This window comes from Pelobates fuscus, chromosome 8, assembly GCF_036172605.1.
Source record: "Pelobates fuscus isolate aPelFus1 chromosome 8, aPelFus1.pri, whole genome shotgun sequence".
NCBI classification, from domain to species: Eukaryota; Metazoa; Chordata; class Amphibia; order Anura; family Pelobatidae; genus Pelobates; species Pelobates fuscus.
The window spans coordinates 54,313,458-54,333,377 of NC_086324.1; the positions used below are offsets into that span (position 1 = coordinate 54,313,458).

General features: G+C 38.1%; 2 protein-coding genes across 4 annotated transcripts in view; one reads left to right on the top strand and one right to left on the bottom strand.

Moving 5' to 3' along the window:
* ICA1L (islet cell autoantigen 1 like) overlaps positions 1-536 on the top strand; it is a 46,930-nt gene extending 46,394 nt beyond the window's left edge. The window contains exon 12 of the mRNA XM_063429837.1: positions 146-536. Coding sequence (XP_063285907.1) covers positions 146-261 — 116 coding nt within the window. The 3' untranslated portion in view covers positions 262-536. The remainder of the gene's footprint in view (positions 1-145) is intronic.
* Positions 537-10,187: 9,651 nt separating this feature from the next.
* FAM117B (family with sequence similarity 117 member B) overlaps positions 10,188-19,920 on the bottom strand; it is a 42,708-nt gene continuing 32,975 nt past the window's right edge. For all 3 annotated transcript variants that reach the window (XM_063429835.1, XM_063429834.1, XM_063429836.1), the window contains 3 exons: positions 16,572-16,782; positions 14,696-14,816; positions 10,188-12,511 (listed from right to left, as the gene is read on the bottom strand). In XM_063429835.1, coding sequence (XP_063285905.1) covers positions 12,193-12,511; positions 14,696-14,816; positions 16,572-16,782 — 651 coding nt within the window. In that variant the 3' untranslated portion in view covers positions 10,188-12,192. The remainder of the gene's footprint in view (positions 12,512-14,695; positions 14,817-16,571; positions 16,783-19,920) is intronic.

The window sequence follows — 19,920 nt, forward strand, 5'->3', positions numbered from 1 at the left end:
ATTCTGCTGTGAGCAATGTGGCTCGACCAGTTTCTTTTTAACCCTGTCTCATTAAGGAAAGGCACTTGGTATGATGTCCACAGCGCTGTCTGGTTTTATTTTTTTTTAGCCAATCCACTGTTCATGTTCTTTCTGTCTCTTGCAGACCAAAGGACCAGGAAGAGGGACATGTCTGCATGGTTAAATATGTTCGCAGATCTAGACCCTCTTGCAAACCTAGCAACCGCTAGGCACTCGGACGATGAACTTATCAGCGCATGAGTGTAGCTTCAGATCGTTGAACTATTGCGTGAAAATGACTTTTCGTTTGCTGGTGCAATGTATTTTCTGCATAAACACAAGATAATTTATATTTTCATCACTTGAAAACAGTCCTCACACCTGGACCAACACTGTCAAATATGAAGCTTGCATAGCATCTCTCTCAGTTGCCTGTACTCTAACTTACTTCCAACATCCCTGTATTGTAATGATCTAGTACTTGAAAAGTTTGCTTTACATGGTACTTTAAAAATACCAATGCAGTATTTGTTGTTGTTTTTTTTTATTTTTTTATTTGAAGTTGTTATAGAGATTGAAAAATGACACACTATGACTTTTCCTGTAGTGTGTCCATTTCAGCTGTTGGGATGGGTGCAGACAAAGATCTTGGTATTATTAACCCCACTGTATAATACTGATGGGACCAGCCATCCTCCTGTATAACCAGACTGCAAATCAGTTAGTCTAAATGCTATTCATATAAGTTAGATAAATATGCATTCAGCATTTTTGTGATAACATCGTACTAACATTTTAATTGACCTTTAAATATATCATATTTGAAGAATCCCCCAATAGTAAGCATTTGTAATATAATCTGCTAAAAAAACAAAAAACAAAAACTGCATTATATTGTTTTCTACTGGCAATGTAATTAGTATATGTCTAAAGTCACTGGTGCAGATGTTATATCTTATTGCATTCCCGAGAGGCACAGCAAAGCTACGTAGGAATAGTAGTTCAATTTCAGCTACCCTGTAGAAAGCCTGAAGCTGTATGATGCCATCGTCACAAAGCTTTATTTTGGCCAAACAAACACTATAGGTTGGAGGTGAGTGGCAGCAATGAAAATACTAAGCATATTTTTTGTCTTTTGAAAAAGATAAAAAAAACAAAAAACCCTAAAGATTAATCGTAAAGAAAATCTAAACGGCATTGACAACTATTGTGCATGTCCAGGAGAGTCCTTTCTGATGTGTTTAAGGCTGCTTACCCTTTAGATATTATTTCCTGTAGTTTACAATGCCATGTATTTATATGGAAGATGATGCTGTAAAGAGATATTCTGAGCACTATAACCACTGCTGCATGCTGTAGTGGTCATGGTGTCCAGAGTGTCCCTTTAAACGTCTCCTGCACTCTCCTTCCCTGCAAACTACCCTTTTCACTTAAAGGACCTTCAGATATTGCACATTTTACTTGTTTATGTCCGGGTGATGGTCATTTTTTTTAATATCATTAATATCAGTGTTTGTATGTTTCTTTAACCTTGCCAACAACATTTGATATCTGTAACATTGCTGGCAATGTGGGATGCAATGCAGCAAATTATTCAAACCATTATTTTGCATATAGTATGAAATTATCTTAATCTTACTGCTCTTAAAAATATCAGTATTAAATAGGTAACTTTCATATCGGTTGTGTTTTGAATGTAAATTAATATATGACGTAACTTCACATTTAGGTTCAGCCATCTTGCAGTGTTTGATTCTCATTTAAAAAGGAAACATTGGAACTGCCTACTCAATTAATTGCGAGGATTTAACTTCACATTAAATGGCAATAAGAATTTAGGAAAATGTAATTCACGCAGAACAAGTGCAATATGCGGTCTACTGCAGTTTTACAGATTTTCAAACTATTATTTCACGGTTATATTGTTTAAACGTTTGTGTTCCAGCAAAAGATGATGCATTTGGACTTCCTTTTTATTATATATTTTTCTGTTATTACTACATATTTGTCTACACCGTGTTAAAATGAATTGAATTTGCAGTTGATGGAGTCACTGTTTAATTTCTGTCTGTTACATAATTTAACTTAATTTGAGGATTTACAGAAATGAAGATTGTGGGCTTATTTGTTAAATTAAATTGTATAAATTGACCAAGGAAATTGTTAAATGTAAAGAGTTGCACCATCATAGCCATTAACCGGAGTACTCTGACCCTGTCACCCGGTAATGCGGCGAACTGTTCTGCAATGGTTGCAATCTTACCTGGGTCCCTGCCGGATGCTGGGGGTCCTTAGAGGATGACATGAATTAGTTAGCTGCTCTCAGCCAAAGAATGCAACTCTGTGTATAGAAATATGTAGAGAATTTACATTAGCCAGCCCTGAACTCTCATTACAGGCTGGCTAGTGATGCCCCAAAGACACTGCAGGAGGTGAAGTAACACCTCAGGCCACAGAGTGGTTAAAGGAATTCTATAGTGCCAGGGAAATAAAGCTGTTTCTACAGGGCCCCCCTCCCTCAGTGCTAAAGGGGTTGAAACCCCATCAGTCACGTACCTAAATCCAGTGGCGATGTCACTCGGCGCTGGGTCAGGCTCCTCCCCCACTGGCTGACGTGGCTGCGCTCGCATTAGGATTTCCCCATAGGAAAGCATTAATCAATGCTTTCCTGTGGGGATTCCGGTGACGCTGGAAGTCCTCATGCAGAGCGAGAGGACGTCCAGCGTTATTTAGGTAACTAAAAGTCGTCTAAGCACCCGGAAGTCTCTCTAGTGGCTGTCTGGTAGACAGCCACTAGAGGAGGACTTAAAGGGACACTGTAGGCACCCAGACCACTTCTGCTCATTGGAGTGGTCTGGGTGCCAACTCCCACTACCCTTAACCCTGCAAGTGTAATTATTGCAGTTTTTCATAAACTGCAATATTTACATTGCAGGGTTAACTCCACCTCTAGTGGCTGTCTATTAGACAGCCACTAGAGGTCACTTCCTGGGTTCTAGCACAGGTTTCCTGTGCTAGAGCGTCGCTGGACGTCCTCACGCTGTGAGGACCTCCAGCGTCGCTCAAAACCCCATAGGAAAGCATTGAAATGATTTTTCAATGCTTTCCTATGGGGAGACGTAATGCGCATGCGCGGAATTTCCGCGCATGCGCATTAGGTCTCCTCGGCCGGTGAGCGAGATCAGTCTCGCCCACCGGCCGACGTAATCACTAGGAGGAGCGTCGCGGAGGCGGAGACAGCGCCGCTGTCCCAGGTAAGTCACTGAAGGGGTTTTCACCCCTTCAGTAACCGGGGATTGGTGGGTGGGAGGGAGAGGGACCCTCCAGTGCCAGAAAAACGGATCGTTTTTCTGGCACTGGAGTTTCCCTTTAACTCCACAAGGCAATCATTGCAGTTAAAGGACATGGTCAATGAGATGAAATGGTCGGGTACCTACAGTGTCCCTTTAAACTCTTTATGTAAAATGTTTCATAGCAAAATGATGCACACACAGATTTCAGGCACAATGACCACTTCAACCCACTTACTTGGAGTAACTCTTTAACCCCTTAAGGACACATGACGTGTGTGGCACGTCATGATTCCCTTTTATTCCAGAAGTTTGGTCCTTAAGGGGTTAAGCCAAACTACTGAGCCAGAAATAATTAGTGGGATATCATTTCCAGTTCAACTCTTTTGGCTTAAACAAAAATGAATTCTTTTTTTCCCCTTAGAATTCCTGGCTGAGTGCATATACTGCTATCCGTTTCTGTAACAAATATATATATATATATATGGCTTTTAACATCGAGTGATAGAAACATGGTCAAGATTTAATTAATTTTTTTTTTTTTTTAAACAACTTTGAACATCTTTTCCCAGAGAATGAAGTCATCACATGTTATGATGTACATTTTGAGGTTCTGCATAACATTGTAATGAACGATCTTCTTAAAATATTCATAAAATATAGAACTGTACATATTTTAAAATTTAACTTTGTAAGTAACATACATAAGTTGTACAAACTCTGTTTTTTCATCTTTGTTAGACCGCAAGGATCTCATGGATTTTTACTAGATGGTGTCCTACCATCAAACCATACCTCGAAGTTGGCCTCTTCCTGGCTTCTTTTCTTTGAATCCCTAATGACATAAAGAGGGATGACCACATCTTTGAAGTTGAAGAATTTACATACATGCTAGTTTATAGATATAGAATTTGTAAGAGTCCTGGCTTTTCATTGGCAGGTCATAATGTTTAACACCAGCCGGCAATGATACTTGGGTATGGACAGGTAGGAGAAGTATTCCCCCAAAAGGGTGGAGCGGCCATGTGGAGAGCCCAAAGAATCTGATCATGTAAGTAACCTAAACCGAAACTCAATATGTTCCTTATAAAATCAAGCAAGCCAAGAAAAACGCTTACTCGAAGTCCTCTGTTTCACTTCAAATGTCTATTCCTGTCCAGTCCCACTAGCAGATCGTGTCTATCTCGTTCAAGCAAACTGTATATATCTTTTTCAGATTTTCATCTGGAAGAGCAGTGTTATAGATTCTGTTCATACCTATCCCTCCTTCCCAAACAGAAGATATGGCACTACAAAATACAAAACGTATTTACTACACATTTTGTCTATAAGAAAAAAATGTTATAGATTCAATTAAACATTATTTAATGCTTTCCTATGGGGAAAATCTGACCCCCAGACAGCAACTGGGGGCAGACTTAGAGCTGCAATGTTTAGCATTGCAGCACGAAGTGTAAAAGGGTCACAGCACCCAGACTATTTCAATTAGATGAAGTGATCGGGGTGCCTAAAGCGTCCCTTTAACCCCCTGTAATCTAACATACTCTCCGCCTATTTATTTCCAGAAGCAACTCTCCAAGTCCTTAGACATGTAACAAAGTGAAATGGCTTTGAAGGTCAAAGTGTCCAAACAGAAGTATCCCTGCAGTCCATAAGTACAGAAACTGCACTTGGTGTTCATAAGACAGTTACTATTATTGCACAAATGCTGCAGTATTAAAAACAAGCTAACCCCTCCCCACATTAAAAATAGCACAGGGTTATGAGAAAGTGAAAACCCAGTAATGATATATTATGGCCACAACATAACATAGCAGCATGCAACACAGTCTACAATCAATACTGCTGTGTATTAGCTCATAGTGTAACTGAATACAATGCCAAAAATAACCAGGGGTGATCTCACTGACCGTCTCACTGTGACACTCTTAGCTGGATGTAGTTGCCAGAATCCGACCATTAGTCTTGTTTACCTTCTTTTAACGAAAGCAGCTCCGCAAGCTCCGCAGGGACAGCCAATAGCTCCAGCTGGAGTAGGATGTGTAAATAAAACAAAACCTGGGTGCTTTAAATAGGATGTGAGGTGTTAAAAATTGCTTCACACTCTGGTGTAATTCCCAAATACTACCGACAGAATAGTGTGCCATAATGAGTGGAGCAAAGAATAGCATCCAATAAAAGGAGGACGAGGAAATAGAAAAATTACAAATAGAAACTTAGAAATAAAATCCAATACAGACTTTAAATTGCTATGTAGATTCCTCCAAGCGATGTAGGAAAAACAGAAAATATAGACAATCATAGTGCAGATTGTTAACACTAACAGGAGACTGTGTTACTTTTCAGCAGAACGTATTGTCACTTGAGCAATATTTCTATAATGAAATGCTTTCAATATATATGCAAAAATGACATGAATTTATTGTCTGCTACATGCAGTAAAAAGTAACCAATACAATACACATTTTAAAATTAATGTAAACATTAGCTTACACGGACCAGCTGATTTTCAAAACCGTCCGAGCCCGGGAAACAATCTGCAACGTGTCTGCCACCTTATTGTTTAAAGCGAAAACTGTGAGTTACAGCATAAGCTGTCTGAACTCACCACCGGATTAAGTAAGGGGCCAACCACCCTTTCCTTTTCCTTTTCTCCTTTTTTCATTTTAATGTTTACATTAATTTTAAAATGTGTATTGAGGTTACTTTTTACTGCATGTAGCAGACAATAAATTCATGTCATTTTTGCATATATATTGAAAGCATTTCATTATAGAAATATTGCTCAAGTGACAATACGTTCTGCTGAAAAGTAACACAGTCTCCTGTTAGTGTTAACAATCTGCACTATGATTGTCTATATTTTCTGTTTTTCCTACATCGCTTGGAGGAATCTACATACCAATTTAAAGTCTGTATTGGATTTTATTTTATTTCTAAGTTTCTATTTGTAATTTTTCTATTTCCTCACCCTCCTTTTATTGGATGTTATTCTTTGCTCCACTCATTATTGCACACTGGAGTAGGATGTATGCTCAAAATTATTTCGATACTTTAAAGAGGCCCTGTTGGTCCATCGGGAATACAAGTACGGTGCATGTCCATACACCACATTCTATTAAGAAGAGAATCTAATTGTGAGTGAAGAACTATTAACATGATCTTCAAGAAGGATTTTATATTTAAAATGAAGCCATTAAGCACTGTTAATAACAAAGTCCAATAGATGTGCACACCCTTTTTACATCTAAATGGAACCCGCCACTTCCCCTGATCAAGATCACCCCTTAGTGTTTAGCCTCGAACTAGATATATGTAAAGACAAAAGCACATTTTAAACGAATTGCCATAGCAACTCCAAGACACTATAAAAGGTTTGCTTTATGTATGTACACGTTACCTGGGATTGTCAGAGCAAGTCGCCCTTATGTTTTACATCCAACTTGCCAAATTTCACAAGTAATTATTGAAAACTACAACATGCTTTAGGTCTTCAGTGCTGAAATGATCTTACCCCAAAAGAATGCATTTATAATTTTAACATACCGTAGGTTGTATTGGGAGTTTAAAGTTGATAACCTGTCTTTTTCTCTTGACATGTAAAGGATGCAGGTATAATTTATAATTCTGAAGGTAATGGGTACTAGCGCTTTATATTGAATAAAATTGGTTGAAGGAATATTCAGACAAGTGTATTAATAAATAGCAGCTAAACACCAGAGTGTACAACTTTTCCAGAACACCACCAGCAAATAGATTGAAAGATAAATAGTTAATTTTACTCCCAAGTCTTTGATCTTTCTAGAATTCTTGTACAAATAGACATTCTTCTGAATGGATCCTATTATGAAATCCATATAAGATGTTTCCAAACGACCAAATTATAAAGACAGGTACTTTCAACGTTATCAGATGACATGAAGGAAAAGGAAAATATGTTTTAAACCATAAAAAATATCAACAATTCTAATTTATAATCTTAATTGTGCTTTTCAGGGAAAGAAGAGTAAGTGCATAGTAATATTTATACATAGCATATATCATATATAATTAGTAACAATTAGTAAGACTATATAATAAAGTAAAATCTTTAAGTGTTACGAGCAATGATACATAAGAAAAATAGAAAGTGATTAGATCTGTATGTTAAGAAGTTGTAATATAAATATCTATTCACTATTAATATGTGTAAGAATAACAAATAAATAATACTTAAAAAATACAATATAAAATAGTAAGAGTAATATAGGTGATATAAACAATTCATAAACTAATCTTTAATTGTATGTGTAGCTGAGCTACCAGCATCATTACTTAATTTTATCTTATTTGGACTAATCAACTGTTTAGTTAATCTGTTAAATATAAAATTTGTACAAATTATCTAGCCACTGTCTATCTTGAAAGAAACTTGAAATACGCTGTTGTGGCGCTTGTTGAAATATTGTGTTTATCTGCACTACTAAAAATAAAGAATTAAAAAAAAAAAAAAAGAAATACATACAGTGGAGGGACACGTGAAAGCAGTAGAGGCAGACACGCAGGGCCTCTCTTCCAGATCCCTTGCAATGGAGGCACTAACAGCAGAGCTCCAAAAGACCCAAGCACAACTTACCACCAGAATGTACGCCATGGAGGACAGGCACAGAAGCAGAAATATTAAAACCAGGGGCATTCCAGAGTCCATCACTACGAAGGAGTTAACCCACTACACCAGGAGGCTACTGAGCACTATACTAAACCCCAAGCAGAACAAGCAAGTCATGGTAGACGGGATATTCCGCATACCAAAAGCACCAAAAGCAACAAAGGCCCCAGCGGACTCATCAAGGGACATTATTGTTCAGTTCCAGACGAGATCGGCGCAAATACTAGTAACGACAGCGTTGAGGGGACAATTTACCTGCCCCTTCGAAAATGCTCACCTCATGTTCTTCCAAGACCTGTCCAGGCCAACGCTAGTATAGAGAAGCCAGTTCAAACCTCTGACCACGACTCTTCGTAACCACTCCATCCCATACCGCTGGGGATCTCCCAGGAGCCTAATTATACCACAAGGAGGGAAGAACTTAAGACTTACCACCGCCGCAGAAACGGATGCAGCGCTCCAGGCCTTGGGAACACCACATCATCTGGAACAAGAGGCGCAGGCTCCAGGGGGGAGAGCACAACATAACTGGGGCTAAGATTGTACCGTTTCAGCCGTCTGAGACCCCCAGAACGGGCCCAGTCCCCTCATCCCCACTCTCAACCTCCAATAGCACTGGGAGGAAAGATCAGCACAAGCAAGGCACCTAAGGAACTGACGGGAACTCGAAAAACCTTGTCCGACAGGACTGCTCCCCTTCTCCACATCACACCTAACTGGGAACAGCATTTTAAGTTTTTCAGTTTCTAAACGGAATACCTGCCAGCATGTATACATAGTCACATACATGCATATCCTTAGTTGAAAGCACCAGAGGACTGTGAGTAATTACATGTCATTAATGCCCAGGGAAACAGAGGTACTGGCAATTGTTGCGCTAACCGGGCACCTGTATTTGAAGACTCATGTCAGTATAAAAATTCTGGATCTGTTTTTTTATTATTATTAACCGTTTACACTTCCTGGCCCATAACATGTCACAACACTCTTGAAATGTTCATTTGCTGCAGTTCACAAAATGTTAATATTCTGTAAGGTACATATATCAGATCCTGAAGTTTTGAATTTAATTTGTCTGCTTTTGATAACGAATACATTTACGCAGTAGCTGAATCTATGAGTATTCATATGGAAAGCTGACTCCATCTAAAGTGCAATGTTGTTTTATCAGTGCAGAGGGGGGGAAAACTCTAAACCATTATGGAGAGCGCAGCCTTTGGATTGTCCCTAAACATTGGTCTCCACCTTATACACAGAGACACACAATAATAAAGTAATTAGGGTAAACCAGGCATTACAACTCACACCAGATCCAAGTCACGTTAAAATCTACGAACTAATACTACCCTTAAACGAATATCTCTAAGGATAGCAAACTAGCACAACACTATAAGTCTCTCCCCTTCCTTTCCACTTATCATCTATACTTTTAAATGCAAGCAGATGTGTCGATCTGAGAGGGCAACAGGGCAGAAGGGAGAAGGCAAACCACAGCCATTACACTGCCCAACAAACATAAGTTACTATTATCTTTACCCCTTTCTAAATTATTCAGTGCTTCTACTTATATACCAATCTTGTCTGCCATCACTTTACACTTACTCTAGATTTTTCTAAGCTCAGAGTAGTAATTGTTTTGATGAGAAGGTGGTGCTTGTAATTACTGATAGTCACATCACAGGTTTTATCATAAAAAAAAAAAAACGATAAGACATAATTTCTTAGATCCTTTCCCATTAATACATTGTGGGCGCTTCTTTCTCCCTGGCACTGCATAACCTTTACAGGACAAAACATTTATATTCCTTAGGTATATAGGGATTTATAATGGATAAGTAGCCCTTGTTGTGAAGACATGATGTCTACTTGACATCAGCTGTACACTGACCATTTATAAATGAAACTGAAATATTACTGTGCTCCAAAACAATGTGTCAGTGGATTTAATGGTTCATTATATGATTATGTCGGCCTTTAATCTAATCTCACATTTTGGTGGTGATGTTTAATGTATCTTTGGACCCAAGAGAGATTATTTCAGGATCTGGATAATGATGGTTATATTAGCAGCTAGTGATATAGATTATATTAGTCTATACTGAAATTGCAAAGGAAATTATTAATTAGCCCTTCCATAATAATCTTGTGTCAAACATTGTATAGATTTTTCTATCATATGTAAAGATGTTCGGTTGCAATTACAATTTTGCATTAGTAGTAGCCATTTAAATAGAATCGGCAAACAACAGTTCTTCATTTAAAAGGTTTATTAAATTAACATGTCTGATATTCACATTTCACCATGTTAGGTACAGAATGACCTACCCACAAAACAGATTCTTTTCTCTTTATTTTGGGCTGCAGTGATAACAGGTTCTGACAAAGTTTAAACTAAAGGCTGGTGCACAGTACGCTCAACTCTTGAAACAAGAGTTATTGCAATAGAAATAAAAATTTTGATGGACCGTGTCTAAAACCAGCCAAAGGGGGTAGACAAAATAGTGCTGCTTGAAACGGATATCACAACCATTTAGCTTAATAAGTTTGCTTCCAAATGGCCATTGAAGAAGGTAGGAATCTGTAACATAAACCTTATATAATGGCTGCACTGATTTACAACCTATGCACAGTCTTAAGGATGTAGTTTCCAAACATCACTGCACCAAGACTGTCTTTGGAATTGGATTACTTAGATAATTAAAGGTATTTCACAAACAAGACATTCATAATAACTGGCATGAAGGCCACACTTCAGTAGACATTTTGCTTCTCTAGGTACTTTGAGCAGAATTAAAGATAACAGTAACAGCCATAGTTTGCATTCTCATTAATATGCGGATTAAAGAGACTGTCTGCATGGGTAGTAAATGCATACAGTGTTCCAAAGTCCTACAGCTGTAGCCCAACACGCTTCTTTGCAATAACACTACTCAATAAACATATTTATCTTCTACTAATGTGAAGATATGTCTCCTTTTATATTAATAACAACACATCATGACACATGTCTATGGCACATACATCCTCACCGCTGCAGATGATTTTTCAATATTTTGAAAAAGAAGTAAAAACGTACAATGTCCAGGGAATGGCTAAGCAGTTCTGCCAAACACACTTTATAAACATGTACATTGTCTCAGCAGCACGTAACGGTGCAACACACTTATTTACATTTTCATTCCTTGGCAGAATTAAAAGAACTGAGAAGGTTACGCAGATACATTGTCTAATTAATGAATGGGATTTTATCTTTCTGAATGATTTCAAACAGCATTTACACTGTCAGAGCACTCACAATGTGGGCTACAATAATTATTAGGCATTATGTAATCTTGGTGAGAGGTTATAATAGAGGAACAGCCAACTCTTTGATTAGAGACTGAAACTCTATAAAAAAAAAAAAAACACAAATACAAATGCATGGTATGCAATAAGGTCAGATGATGACTTTCCGAATCCATTTTTGTATTACAAGATGCATATGCATGTCGTGGGACAAATCAGTTTGCTAAAACCCCTAACAACTTACCTTATTTACAAGTCTCTCATTAGGTCACCAAACTTTAACCCTAAAAGTACCAACGGGTGAACAGATGGTTAAATGAAAGAGCTATTTGTCTCTCCGATTGATGGGAGCAAGCTGAGAACATAATACAATAACTAGTTAGAAAATTCTCCCCTTTTGCAGAATATTCCCCATTTGTACGAAGAAAAATAAAAATGAAAAGGAAAAAAATGATACTTCGACATCACGGCTACATGATTCTGCTTATATATCTTCTGGTAAGAGGTTGTTTTTACATACGATTTTTTGTTTTGTGTTTTTACATAACCGGTCAAAATCGATTTCTCTCATGAAACAGTGATCACAGTGGCTGAAACATACAGGAAGCAAAGCCTCAAAGTAAACGATTAAAACAGCCAATGAGCCTTTTTTGTTAGTATTAAAACACTAGTGCAGCATTTCACCCAGTTCGTTGACATTGCCAGTGCAATGAGGACCAGTAAAGGCAGAGGTAATTATAAAAACAAAGGATAACAAAAAGCTTGCGAACAAAGAACTGAAAGAAAACCCTTTCCAATAACAGAACAAGAGTTAACTGCAGTTAACACCAACAACGTTTCTTGCATCCTGTCCATTTTACTCAAGAATATGTCCAAAAGTTAAAACAGCTTATTTCAATACTGCATATGAAGAATCTCCATATGGTAAGAGAATTACAGTTCTCTTTCTAGTGAATAGCACGCTGGCTTCTAATCCTCTTCTTCATCAATTTGTCCTGACGGGTGCAGCAGAGACATTGGGGAACAAAATGTATTGGTCCCACGGGTATTACGGTCCTGTTCAAGGCTCGCTGATAATGACGCCATGCTGAAATTCTGAACCAGTGACTGAGGGATACTAGAGGGAACGGTTAGGGTATGGCCGGAGCTCTTAAACGTAATTTCCTGATTTGGCAAGAGAGGCTTGAGAATGCTGACCAAACAGAAAGCAGAGCCGCTTTTTGGAATGAAATTCACTTTGTTCTTATCAGGACAGTAGAAAGGTGGGATTTCATGAAGCGGTTTTGGCCTGTGAGAAGAAATATATATTTATTTATTTACACAAACCTTTATATTTTTAAACAACTTGGATTCTCAAGAAACAAAGCAAAAAAAAAAGAACAACTCAACATGTAGAATAAGAAATCATATGTTAAAAATGCATTTTCTCTGTCACAGGAAGTTATTTCTACAATCAATTACCAAAAAATATAATAAATAAAATCCTGTTAAGCACTCCGAGTTATTCATTGTGAATTTTAAATTTAAGGTTAAAATATTGGAAAGATTCTCTAAGTAGGTATGCTGTCAGATCGTGTGCTGTGGCCTAAAATTAGAATTTCACTTTGAATTCTCACTTTAGTTATTTTCAGACAGGGTTAATAAATAGTCCCAACTTCTCCATATTTAAATAACAACACTGACTGGGGAGAATGGGCATAATCTAAATGGTCTTTCAAGCTCTCTGTAAGTTACCACTTACCCAGGGCTTGAGTTAGTCAAAAATTGGTGACGCTCAATACATAATGGTCTCAGACACCTGTTTCTCCCCCCTCCCCCCCACTAAACCTATTTTTGTTTAAATAGGGCTATGCTGGAAAGGGAGCTTAAACATAAAATGCAGACCTCTGCAACACATCAAAGGACCACGTATTGCGTGAGATAGGCATAACGCTATCCTAGCTATAAGATAAGGACAAGAACTAATGAGAGTATTTAGAAAATTGGGCAGACTAGATGGGCCGAATGGTTCTAATCTGCAGTCACATTCTACGTTTCTATGTACAAGTTATAGCTTCTGTTGAATAAGTCTATGTTTCCTTGTCAAGAAATCTCGACTACACAGCTACCTTTGTTGAGGTTCATATGATCAACAATGCATAAAAATAGAGAGTTGAAGACCTACTGAGATTAAAAAAAAATTACGTCACTCATATCTTAGGAAAAGTCTGCTTCAGACACAGAAGCTATGAAAGAGTGTGCTTTCACATAGATATGCAAAGAAGCACAAATAGCTATCAGATTTCCAACTCCCATTTTCTGCAAGTTCCTTATCTATTTGAAAGCGCAGCTTTTTATGCTAATGTTATTGCTAAAGCAGCCAGCAGAAAGGTTTGTTGGAAATTGAGAAAGTCATACTGCCTGTACTAATTCTTACATTCCGCAATGCGAACTGGGAAAACAAATTGTGGAAACAATCTCTCATAGCTGCTGTGCCCGAGGGAGACATTCTCAAGGTTTGCGTCAGGACATGTAAGTGATGAACAACAGTGCATTATTGAATATATATATATATATATATATATATATATATATATTAATGTATCTGCAATCATGACAAGGACAAAAAGTGAGTTCATGATTAAGTTTGTCAGTAATATGCAATGCAAATAAACATTCTGTCCTAAACTAAATATTGGCAAGCATGATTATCTAACTCTGCATTCATACTCTCTAGTATACAATATGATTGTGTATCAATCGAATGTAACATTTGGGCATCAACTTAAAATTAAGATTTCTTATAATGAAAACCAGATGTGAATCGAATGAATCGTTTTACACTGAAATATCTGGTCTAGAATGCTTTACAAAATAAAGTTTTGAAAAGACTAAGGTTGGCCTTTCATTATACTTCTATGAATTGCAGTTCTTTTCTAATTACTCGAATTGATACTGTATGTGCAGAGTTGCAATTTAGAAATGTTGCACAATCAAAGCACATTGCTACCCAGGGTGTAAATCCATCCCAGGCAGTTATGGGCTGCCTATTGTAAACTCTGTGCATATTTGGCACCTGTTGTCAGGTCACATATGCTAGTGACAGATGACCAATGCACCATGGCCCCCCTCGCTGTTTGACATTACCAGGGATGAATTGGGCTGTAATAAAAACTTGTGGCATTGCAGTGTATTCACGCTCTTTTTTGGAGAGGGGAGACATGCCAGCAAAGGTTTCTTGACCAAAAACAGTGTTTCAATAAAACACCATTTTTGGTTGGAGTAACTCTTTAAAGAACAATTACTAAAAAAAAACAACCAAAAAAAACAAACCAAAAAAAAAACAAAAAAACTGAATATAAGTTAAAGATATGAACTTCTTTGATATTATTTAAATGATTTAGCTAGAGTGGACAGCCTTAAATTCTAAATACCATGTTACAAGACATTATTTGTATAAAATAAAAAAATGTATATAAATGTTTCTACTTACGAGCTTTCCTCAAACACTTTTACTCTCTCGCAACCTTCTGGAGGTTCTCGTTTGAACATGTAGCTGTTGTTTGGCTTTGGAGAAGTGGCATATTTAGGTAGAGGGGAGTGGTTTCCATTCTCTGCATTTAACAAAATAAATCATTGCTCTATTAATCAGCCCTACAGTAGGGTGGTTGACACATTAAAACAAAAATTTTATCATCTGTCACTATAAGCCCCCAAGTTTTAAAACAAAAACAAATGAAACATGACAAAAAAAAGTGAAAAAACAAAACGACTGCAGCAGCCACGACTTACTAGGTCAAGAATGTAATAGTAACTTAATACGGTATGTGTGTATCTATACGGATGTACAACTTTTACTTCACTACACTTCTCTTGTCATTGATGGGTACGCTTCAGTAGTTACTGGTACTTGCAGAAGTATTCCTTTGTGATTACTACTCTGGTACCAAATAGTGCCTTTAGAGCTCTGAACCCAATGGATTCATCAATATATTTATCAGATCAATCCAGCTTGGGCACTTTCTAAGAACAGGGGAGAGGAGGTGGGAACTCACACTGCGTGAACACCCTTCTATACACACAAATTAGGATTGGGGCAGCCAAGGAGGAAGTAAAAATGCTTCTTTGCCTTCACATGGAGAATAGCTCTAGAGATTTTTGCTTGTTGGTTTAGATACACTCATATTTGCAGAGATACTTTCTTATTGCAATGAGCATTAGTTGCTATGGTGCTTATATTATCTGTTTTATAATATTGTGTCACTAAAAATGATGAATAAAGCTTTGGATGCTATCAGTTTGTCTGACGGAGATACTCTAAACACCAACACTACAATATCTTAATGTAGAAAAGACAAGTATTTACATTTGCACAAACAACTAGAGGCATTACATCCCTAACCGTAAGATCTTGATATTTAAATGCCTTTGTTAGGCATTATCACGTACAGTATGGTGACATTTAACATGTCTAATGTTTCTCACTGGACCCAAGATCAATATCAATTCCGATAATATCATGGAATGGAGCAGCTGTTGTGAGAAAATTGTCCCGCATTGGACTAATAGCTGCTAAAGGATGAATCACCTGGGGTATGTCTGCTATCAGTTTACAGGGCAGTTACACTCATCCTAAGTGGTCTGCAGGAGTGTATGGGATAAGAGTCTCTACATAATGATGGAGGGTTCTGTCTGCAGATCAAGCACTTAATATATGCATCAAAGGAAACCTTCCAGACATGCATCTTCTTTAATTTTCTATTATCTTTATAATGTATTTAAAACGATGGGGGTTATTTTTACGCCATGCTTTCACTTTAACTAAATGACGTAAAGACTTTTATGTCACACATTCCCTACAGGAATATTATTACTGGCATTTATATAGTAGCAACCTATTTTTCAGTGCATTACAATATAATTTAAGGAACACTATAGCGTTAGGAATACAAATGTGTATTCATAATGCTATACTGCCCTGCGCACCGTTTAGGTGACCGGGCTCCTGCTGCCTTGGTTAAAAAGGCGATTTAAAAAAATTATTTGTCTCTCACAGAACTGGTCTCCAACATTCCGTTCAGCCGCATTGGCAGAGAACATCAAGATCAAGATGATTTAAGCCAATTCAATGCTTTGCTATGCGATAGCATTGGAAGCCTAGTGTGGGTGTGCAGCAAAATACTGTGACCATTTGGTTGAAATAGTGGACTTTTACTCCACTATTTTGCAGAAGCATATCTTGTGTCTCTTTCAGGGAACTTTAACAATAAATAAGATTACAAATTTTGACACGAACAATAGGTTGATGAGGTCGAACTTAATCTCTAAAGAAGAGTACATATAGAGTGTATGACACTACAGGTGAGTACCTTTGTCTCGAGGATCTGTATGAGTATCATCCACAGCGCAAGGGCTTTCTTCGCAGAACTCATTTGAGATTGTAATGAAGGAAGCTGGTGAAATAGACTGAGCGCGACTGCTGTTGTTGCTTCCGCGATCATTTACTCCTGGTGTCTGAGTGTCTATACTACGCAGGGCCAGAGGTGGAGGAGCACGGTGTCCATCAGGAATATCTTGTGGCTACAAAGACAAAACAAATAAACATGATAAATTATATAGCAAAGAAATGCACTTATCAAATATACTATTTATTAAAATAAAATCTGAAGGAAGAAACACACAAAAGCAAATTCTTTTATAGTCAGATTTCAGCATTAAAAATATAATCAGGGGGCGGGGCCTGCCTGCCATGCTGGACGCACGCATCTTGTATGGGCTCTGGCATATACTTTCATAAAAAACACTTAATGACAAATATAATATCCTCGCTGACCCCTACTAAATCTAGGATGCTCCTGAACCCATCAGGATGACTTTAGAGCGTGTATAATGTCCCCGGAGGTCCACGTTTCTGAAGCACTGAGAGCAGGCTTGGTGAGTCCGGGGGAATGGAGAAGCGGACGATCTCCGTCCCTGACCTGCGCTGCTGTGTGATGCCCCGTCCCCCGCCTCTGGACCGGCAGGGGTGATCCTGATCTACCCTCTAGAGGCTGCCCTCATTGCTGAGTGCAACGTGGCGTACCAGCTGAACACACAGCTGGCATTCAAGCATGTACAAGATGGTGGATGCCGCGTGTCACTCTGACTCCTCCGGAGACACCGTTGAAAACCTGCAATGAGTTACTCTGGGCAAGGCTAAAACTGTCCTTGGGAGAACTGGCGCTGCAATCCTGCGAGCAGTGACTGTGCACGAGGAGGACAACTTTCAATGCGCCTGGGGCCAAGTGGTGCACGGCTGCACAGTGTGGAGCCGATACCTTCAGCATTGAGCAAGCTGGGCTTTGCAGCCCCTCGAGGGAATACCTGATGTCTACATGAGACTCACCTGATTTCCACACTGTGGCTGTGCAACTCTACCTGGGAGAACCTCTGAGCCTACGGCCGGGACCTCCACAAAGGGACTGTTCTGGGCCCTAGAGGGGCATGGACTGACCGGAACGATGTGTCACTGATTACCTGTTGTGAGCGATTACCAGCAATAAGCCTACCGACCTCACCTATTCCTACTGCCTGTTTGGAGGGGCCTATTAGTAAATTAGCTACCCGTTTCCCTCTACAGTTATTACCTGCCCACTTACCATTAGTGCATATGACCTGCCTACCTTCTACTATACTGATTACTCCAATCTAGTCTTGTCTCTCATCCTGCTTTATATAAAAAATGTGCTGTTAAATATGTACACTTACCATCTTTGATAAGCTAATCCTGGACCACCTATCCAGTGTATATTGTGCAAGCTTTGCTATTAACATGCACAACAAATATAAAGAATTAAAAAAAAAAAAAAAAATGTAAAAGAAAAAAATATATATAACCAAAGTTTGTAGTTAACTACACTAGCAGGGCTATTCAATACATTTAGAATTGGTGGGAATTCAAAGTGAATTTAAATGTAAGGTAATAATAGTCGAATTGGAAAAATTCTCCAGGCCAACTATGCTTCCAATCAGCTACTTTGGCTTTAAATTTGAAAAGCACCTTGCATTTCCAACTATTCTCACTTTAGTGTGTACATTTTTATTTTTTGGGTGTTAACATGTGGGACTATTTTACCTTTATATTTTTTTATATTTATTCACATTCTGTGACTAGTATTTAAGATTTTATGGTGACATCCAATCTTCATTATAATTGTGCCTGTTGAAGTCTACTTGATCCCTGCTGTATATCTTGAAACAGTATGTTTTCATTTTATATTGGTTGCCTATTATTCTGCAGTGATCAAAATAAGGATTACATAAAAACTGTAGTCCAAAAGGACTTTGTGTACAATTCCTATATACGAAATGTGTATTTGCAGTATTAGAAAGCAATAGATGTAAATACATTTTAATTTAATAACCTAGGCATTGAAAAATAATTAAATTATAAAATACAACATAGCTATATCCTAGTTGTTCAAAATTGTTCATCTATGGCACGAGTCTGCGTAGGAGATACTATGTGTCTAATTACGTGGTATGTAGATCCTACGATTGCTGTACACAAAGGAATCAGATTGCAATGCCCAATAAATATATCAATGAACAAATAAATAAATAAATAAATAATGGGAAAAATCAAGTTAACCAGGAACAGAAAATGTGTCACAATAACAAAAATTGTGGAAGAATAAAGTCAACGGCAGTGCAGAAGGTTAGAAAAAAAAATCAGTTTTAAATCACAGCATACCTAATGAGATGTTAAAGAAGGCGACCTTTGCTAAAAGGGAATCCATCATTAAAAATATAAACATACATAATTGTAAATAATGAAGTTGAACAAATTTCGAATTTAGATTTCACTGACCATCAGTTAACTACCAATTATACTTGGCACCCATTGTGAACTTATCTGCTCAGGAAGGCTATGTTTGCAGTTCTGCTGTTTTTGGCAAACTGCTTCTTACCGCTTCTGTTTCTCTCCCACATTTCCGCCTCCATAACCTAATCTCTGTGTCTCTTTTTCCCTCATCTCTACCAATTGTTTATCTTCCACACTTCATTAGTGTCTCCTTCTCAGTTGTGACTATCTATTTTACCTCCCAAACCACGGTATCTTTCTTCATCCAAGAGTACCTCTTCATCTTCTCTCACGTTATGCCTTTCTTGCCCTAATACACTGCATGTCTCCTTCCCCTTATCGTATGTGTCTTCCCCCTACTTGTTCCTCTGTGCCCCACCTTTCACCCACTTTCTCTTACCCAATCCTTGGCTACTGTGTCTCTCCCACTCTTTAATTTGTGTTCCATTCCCACCTTATTTGCACCTATCATCTACACTTGTGTCCCAATACTGCCTCTGTGCAAACTACTGCTCCTCACATGCCTCTCCATATTCCCACAGCCTGCCATGTGTTCACTTAGGTTATTGATCATGGAAGGGGAATGCATTCCAGGTGCTTTAGGCTACATCAAGTTCCAGTTGCTGTAGGAGAGGTAAGAGGGGTGGGATATGATATTACTCATATCCCTGTCTCCTTTTGACAAGAAGAGGCCACGCAAAGAAAATCACTAGAGTAAATTACATTTAAATCGTGTCCCTTTTTATTGTGACAGCACCAAAGAGTGTCCAAAAGGATTAATAGCTCACTTCCATGATAAATGAGTACAAATAAATAAGCAGGGACTTAAGAGGTATAAAATAAGATATCTTTACAACACCGAACCACACTAAACT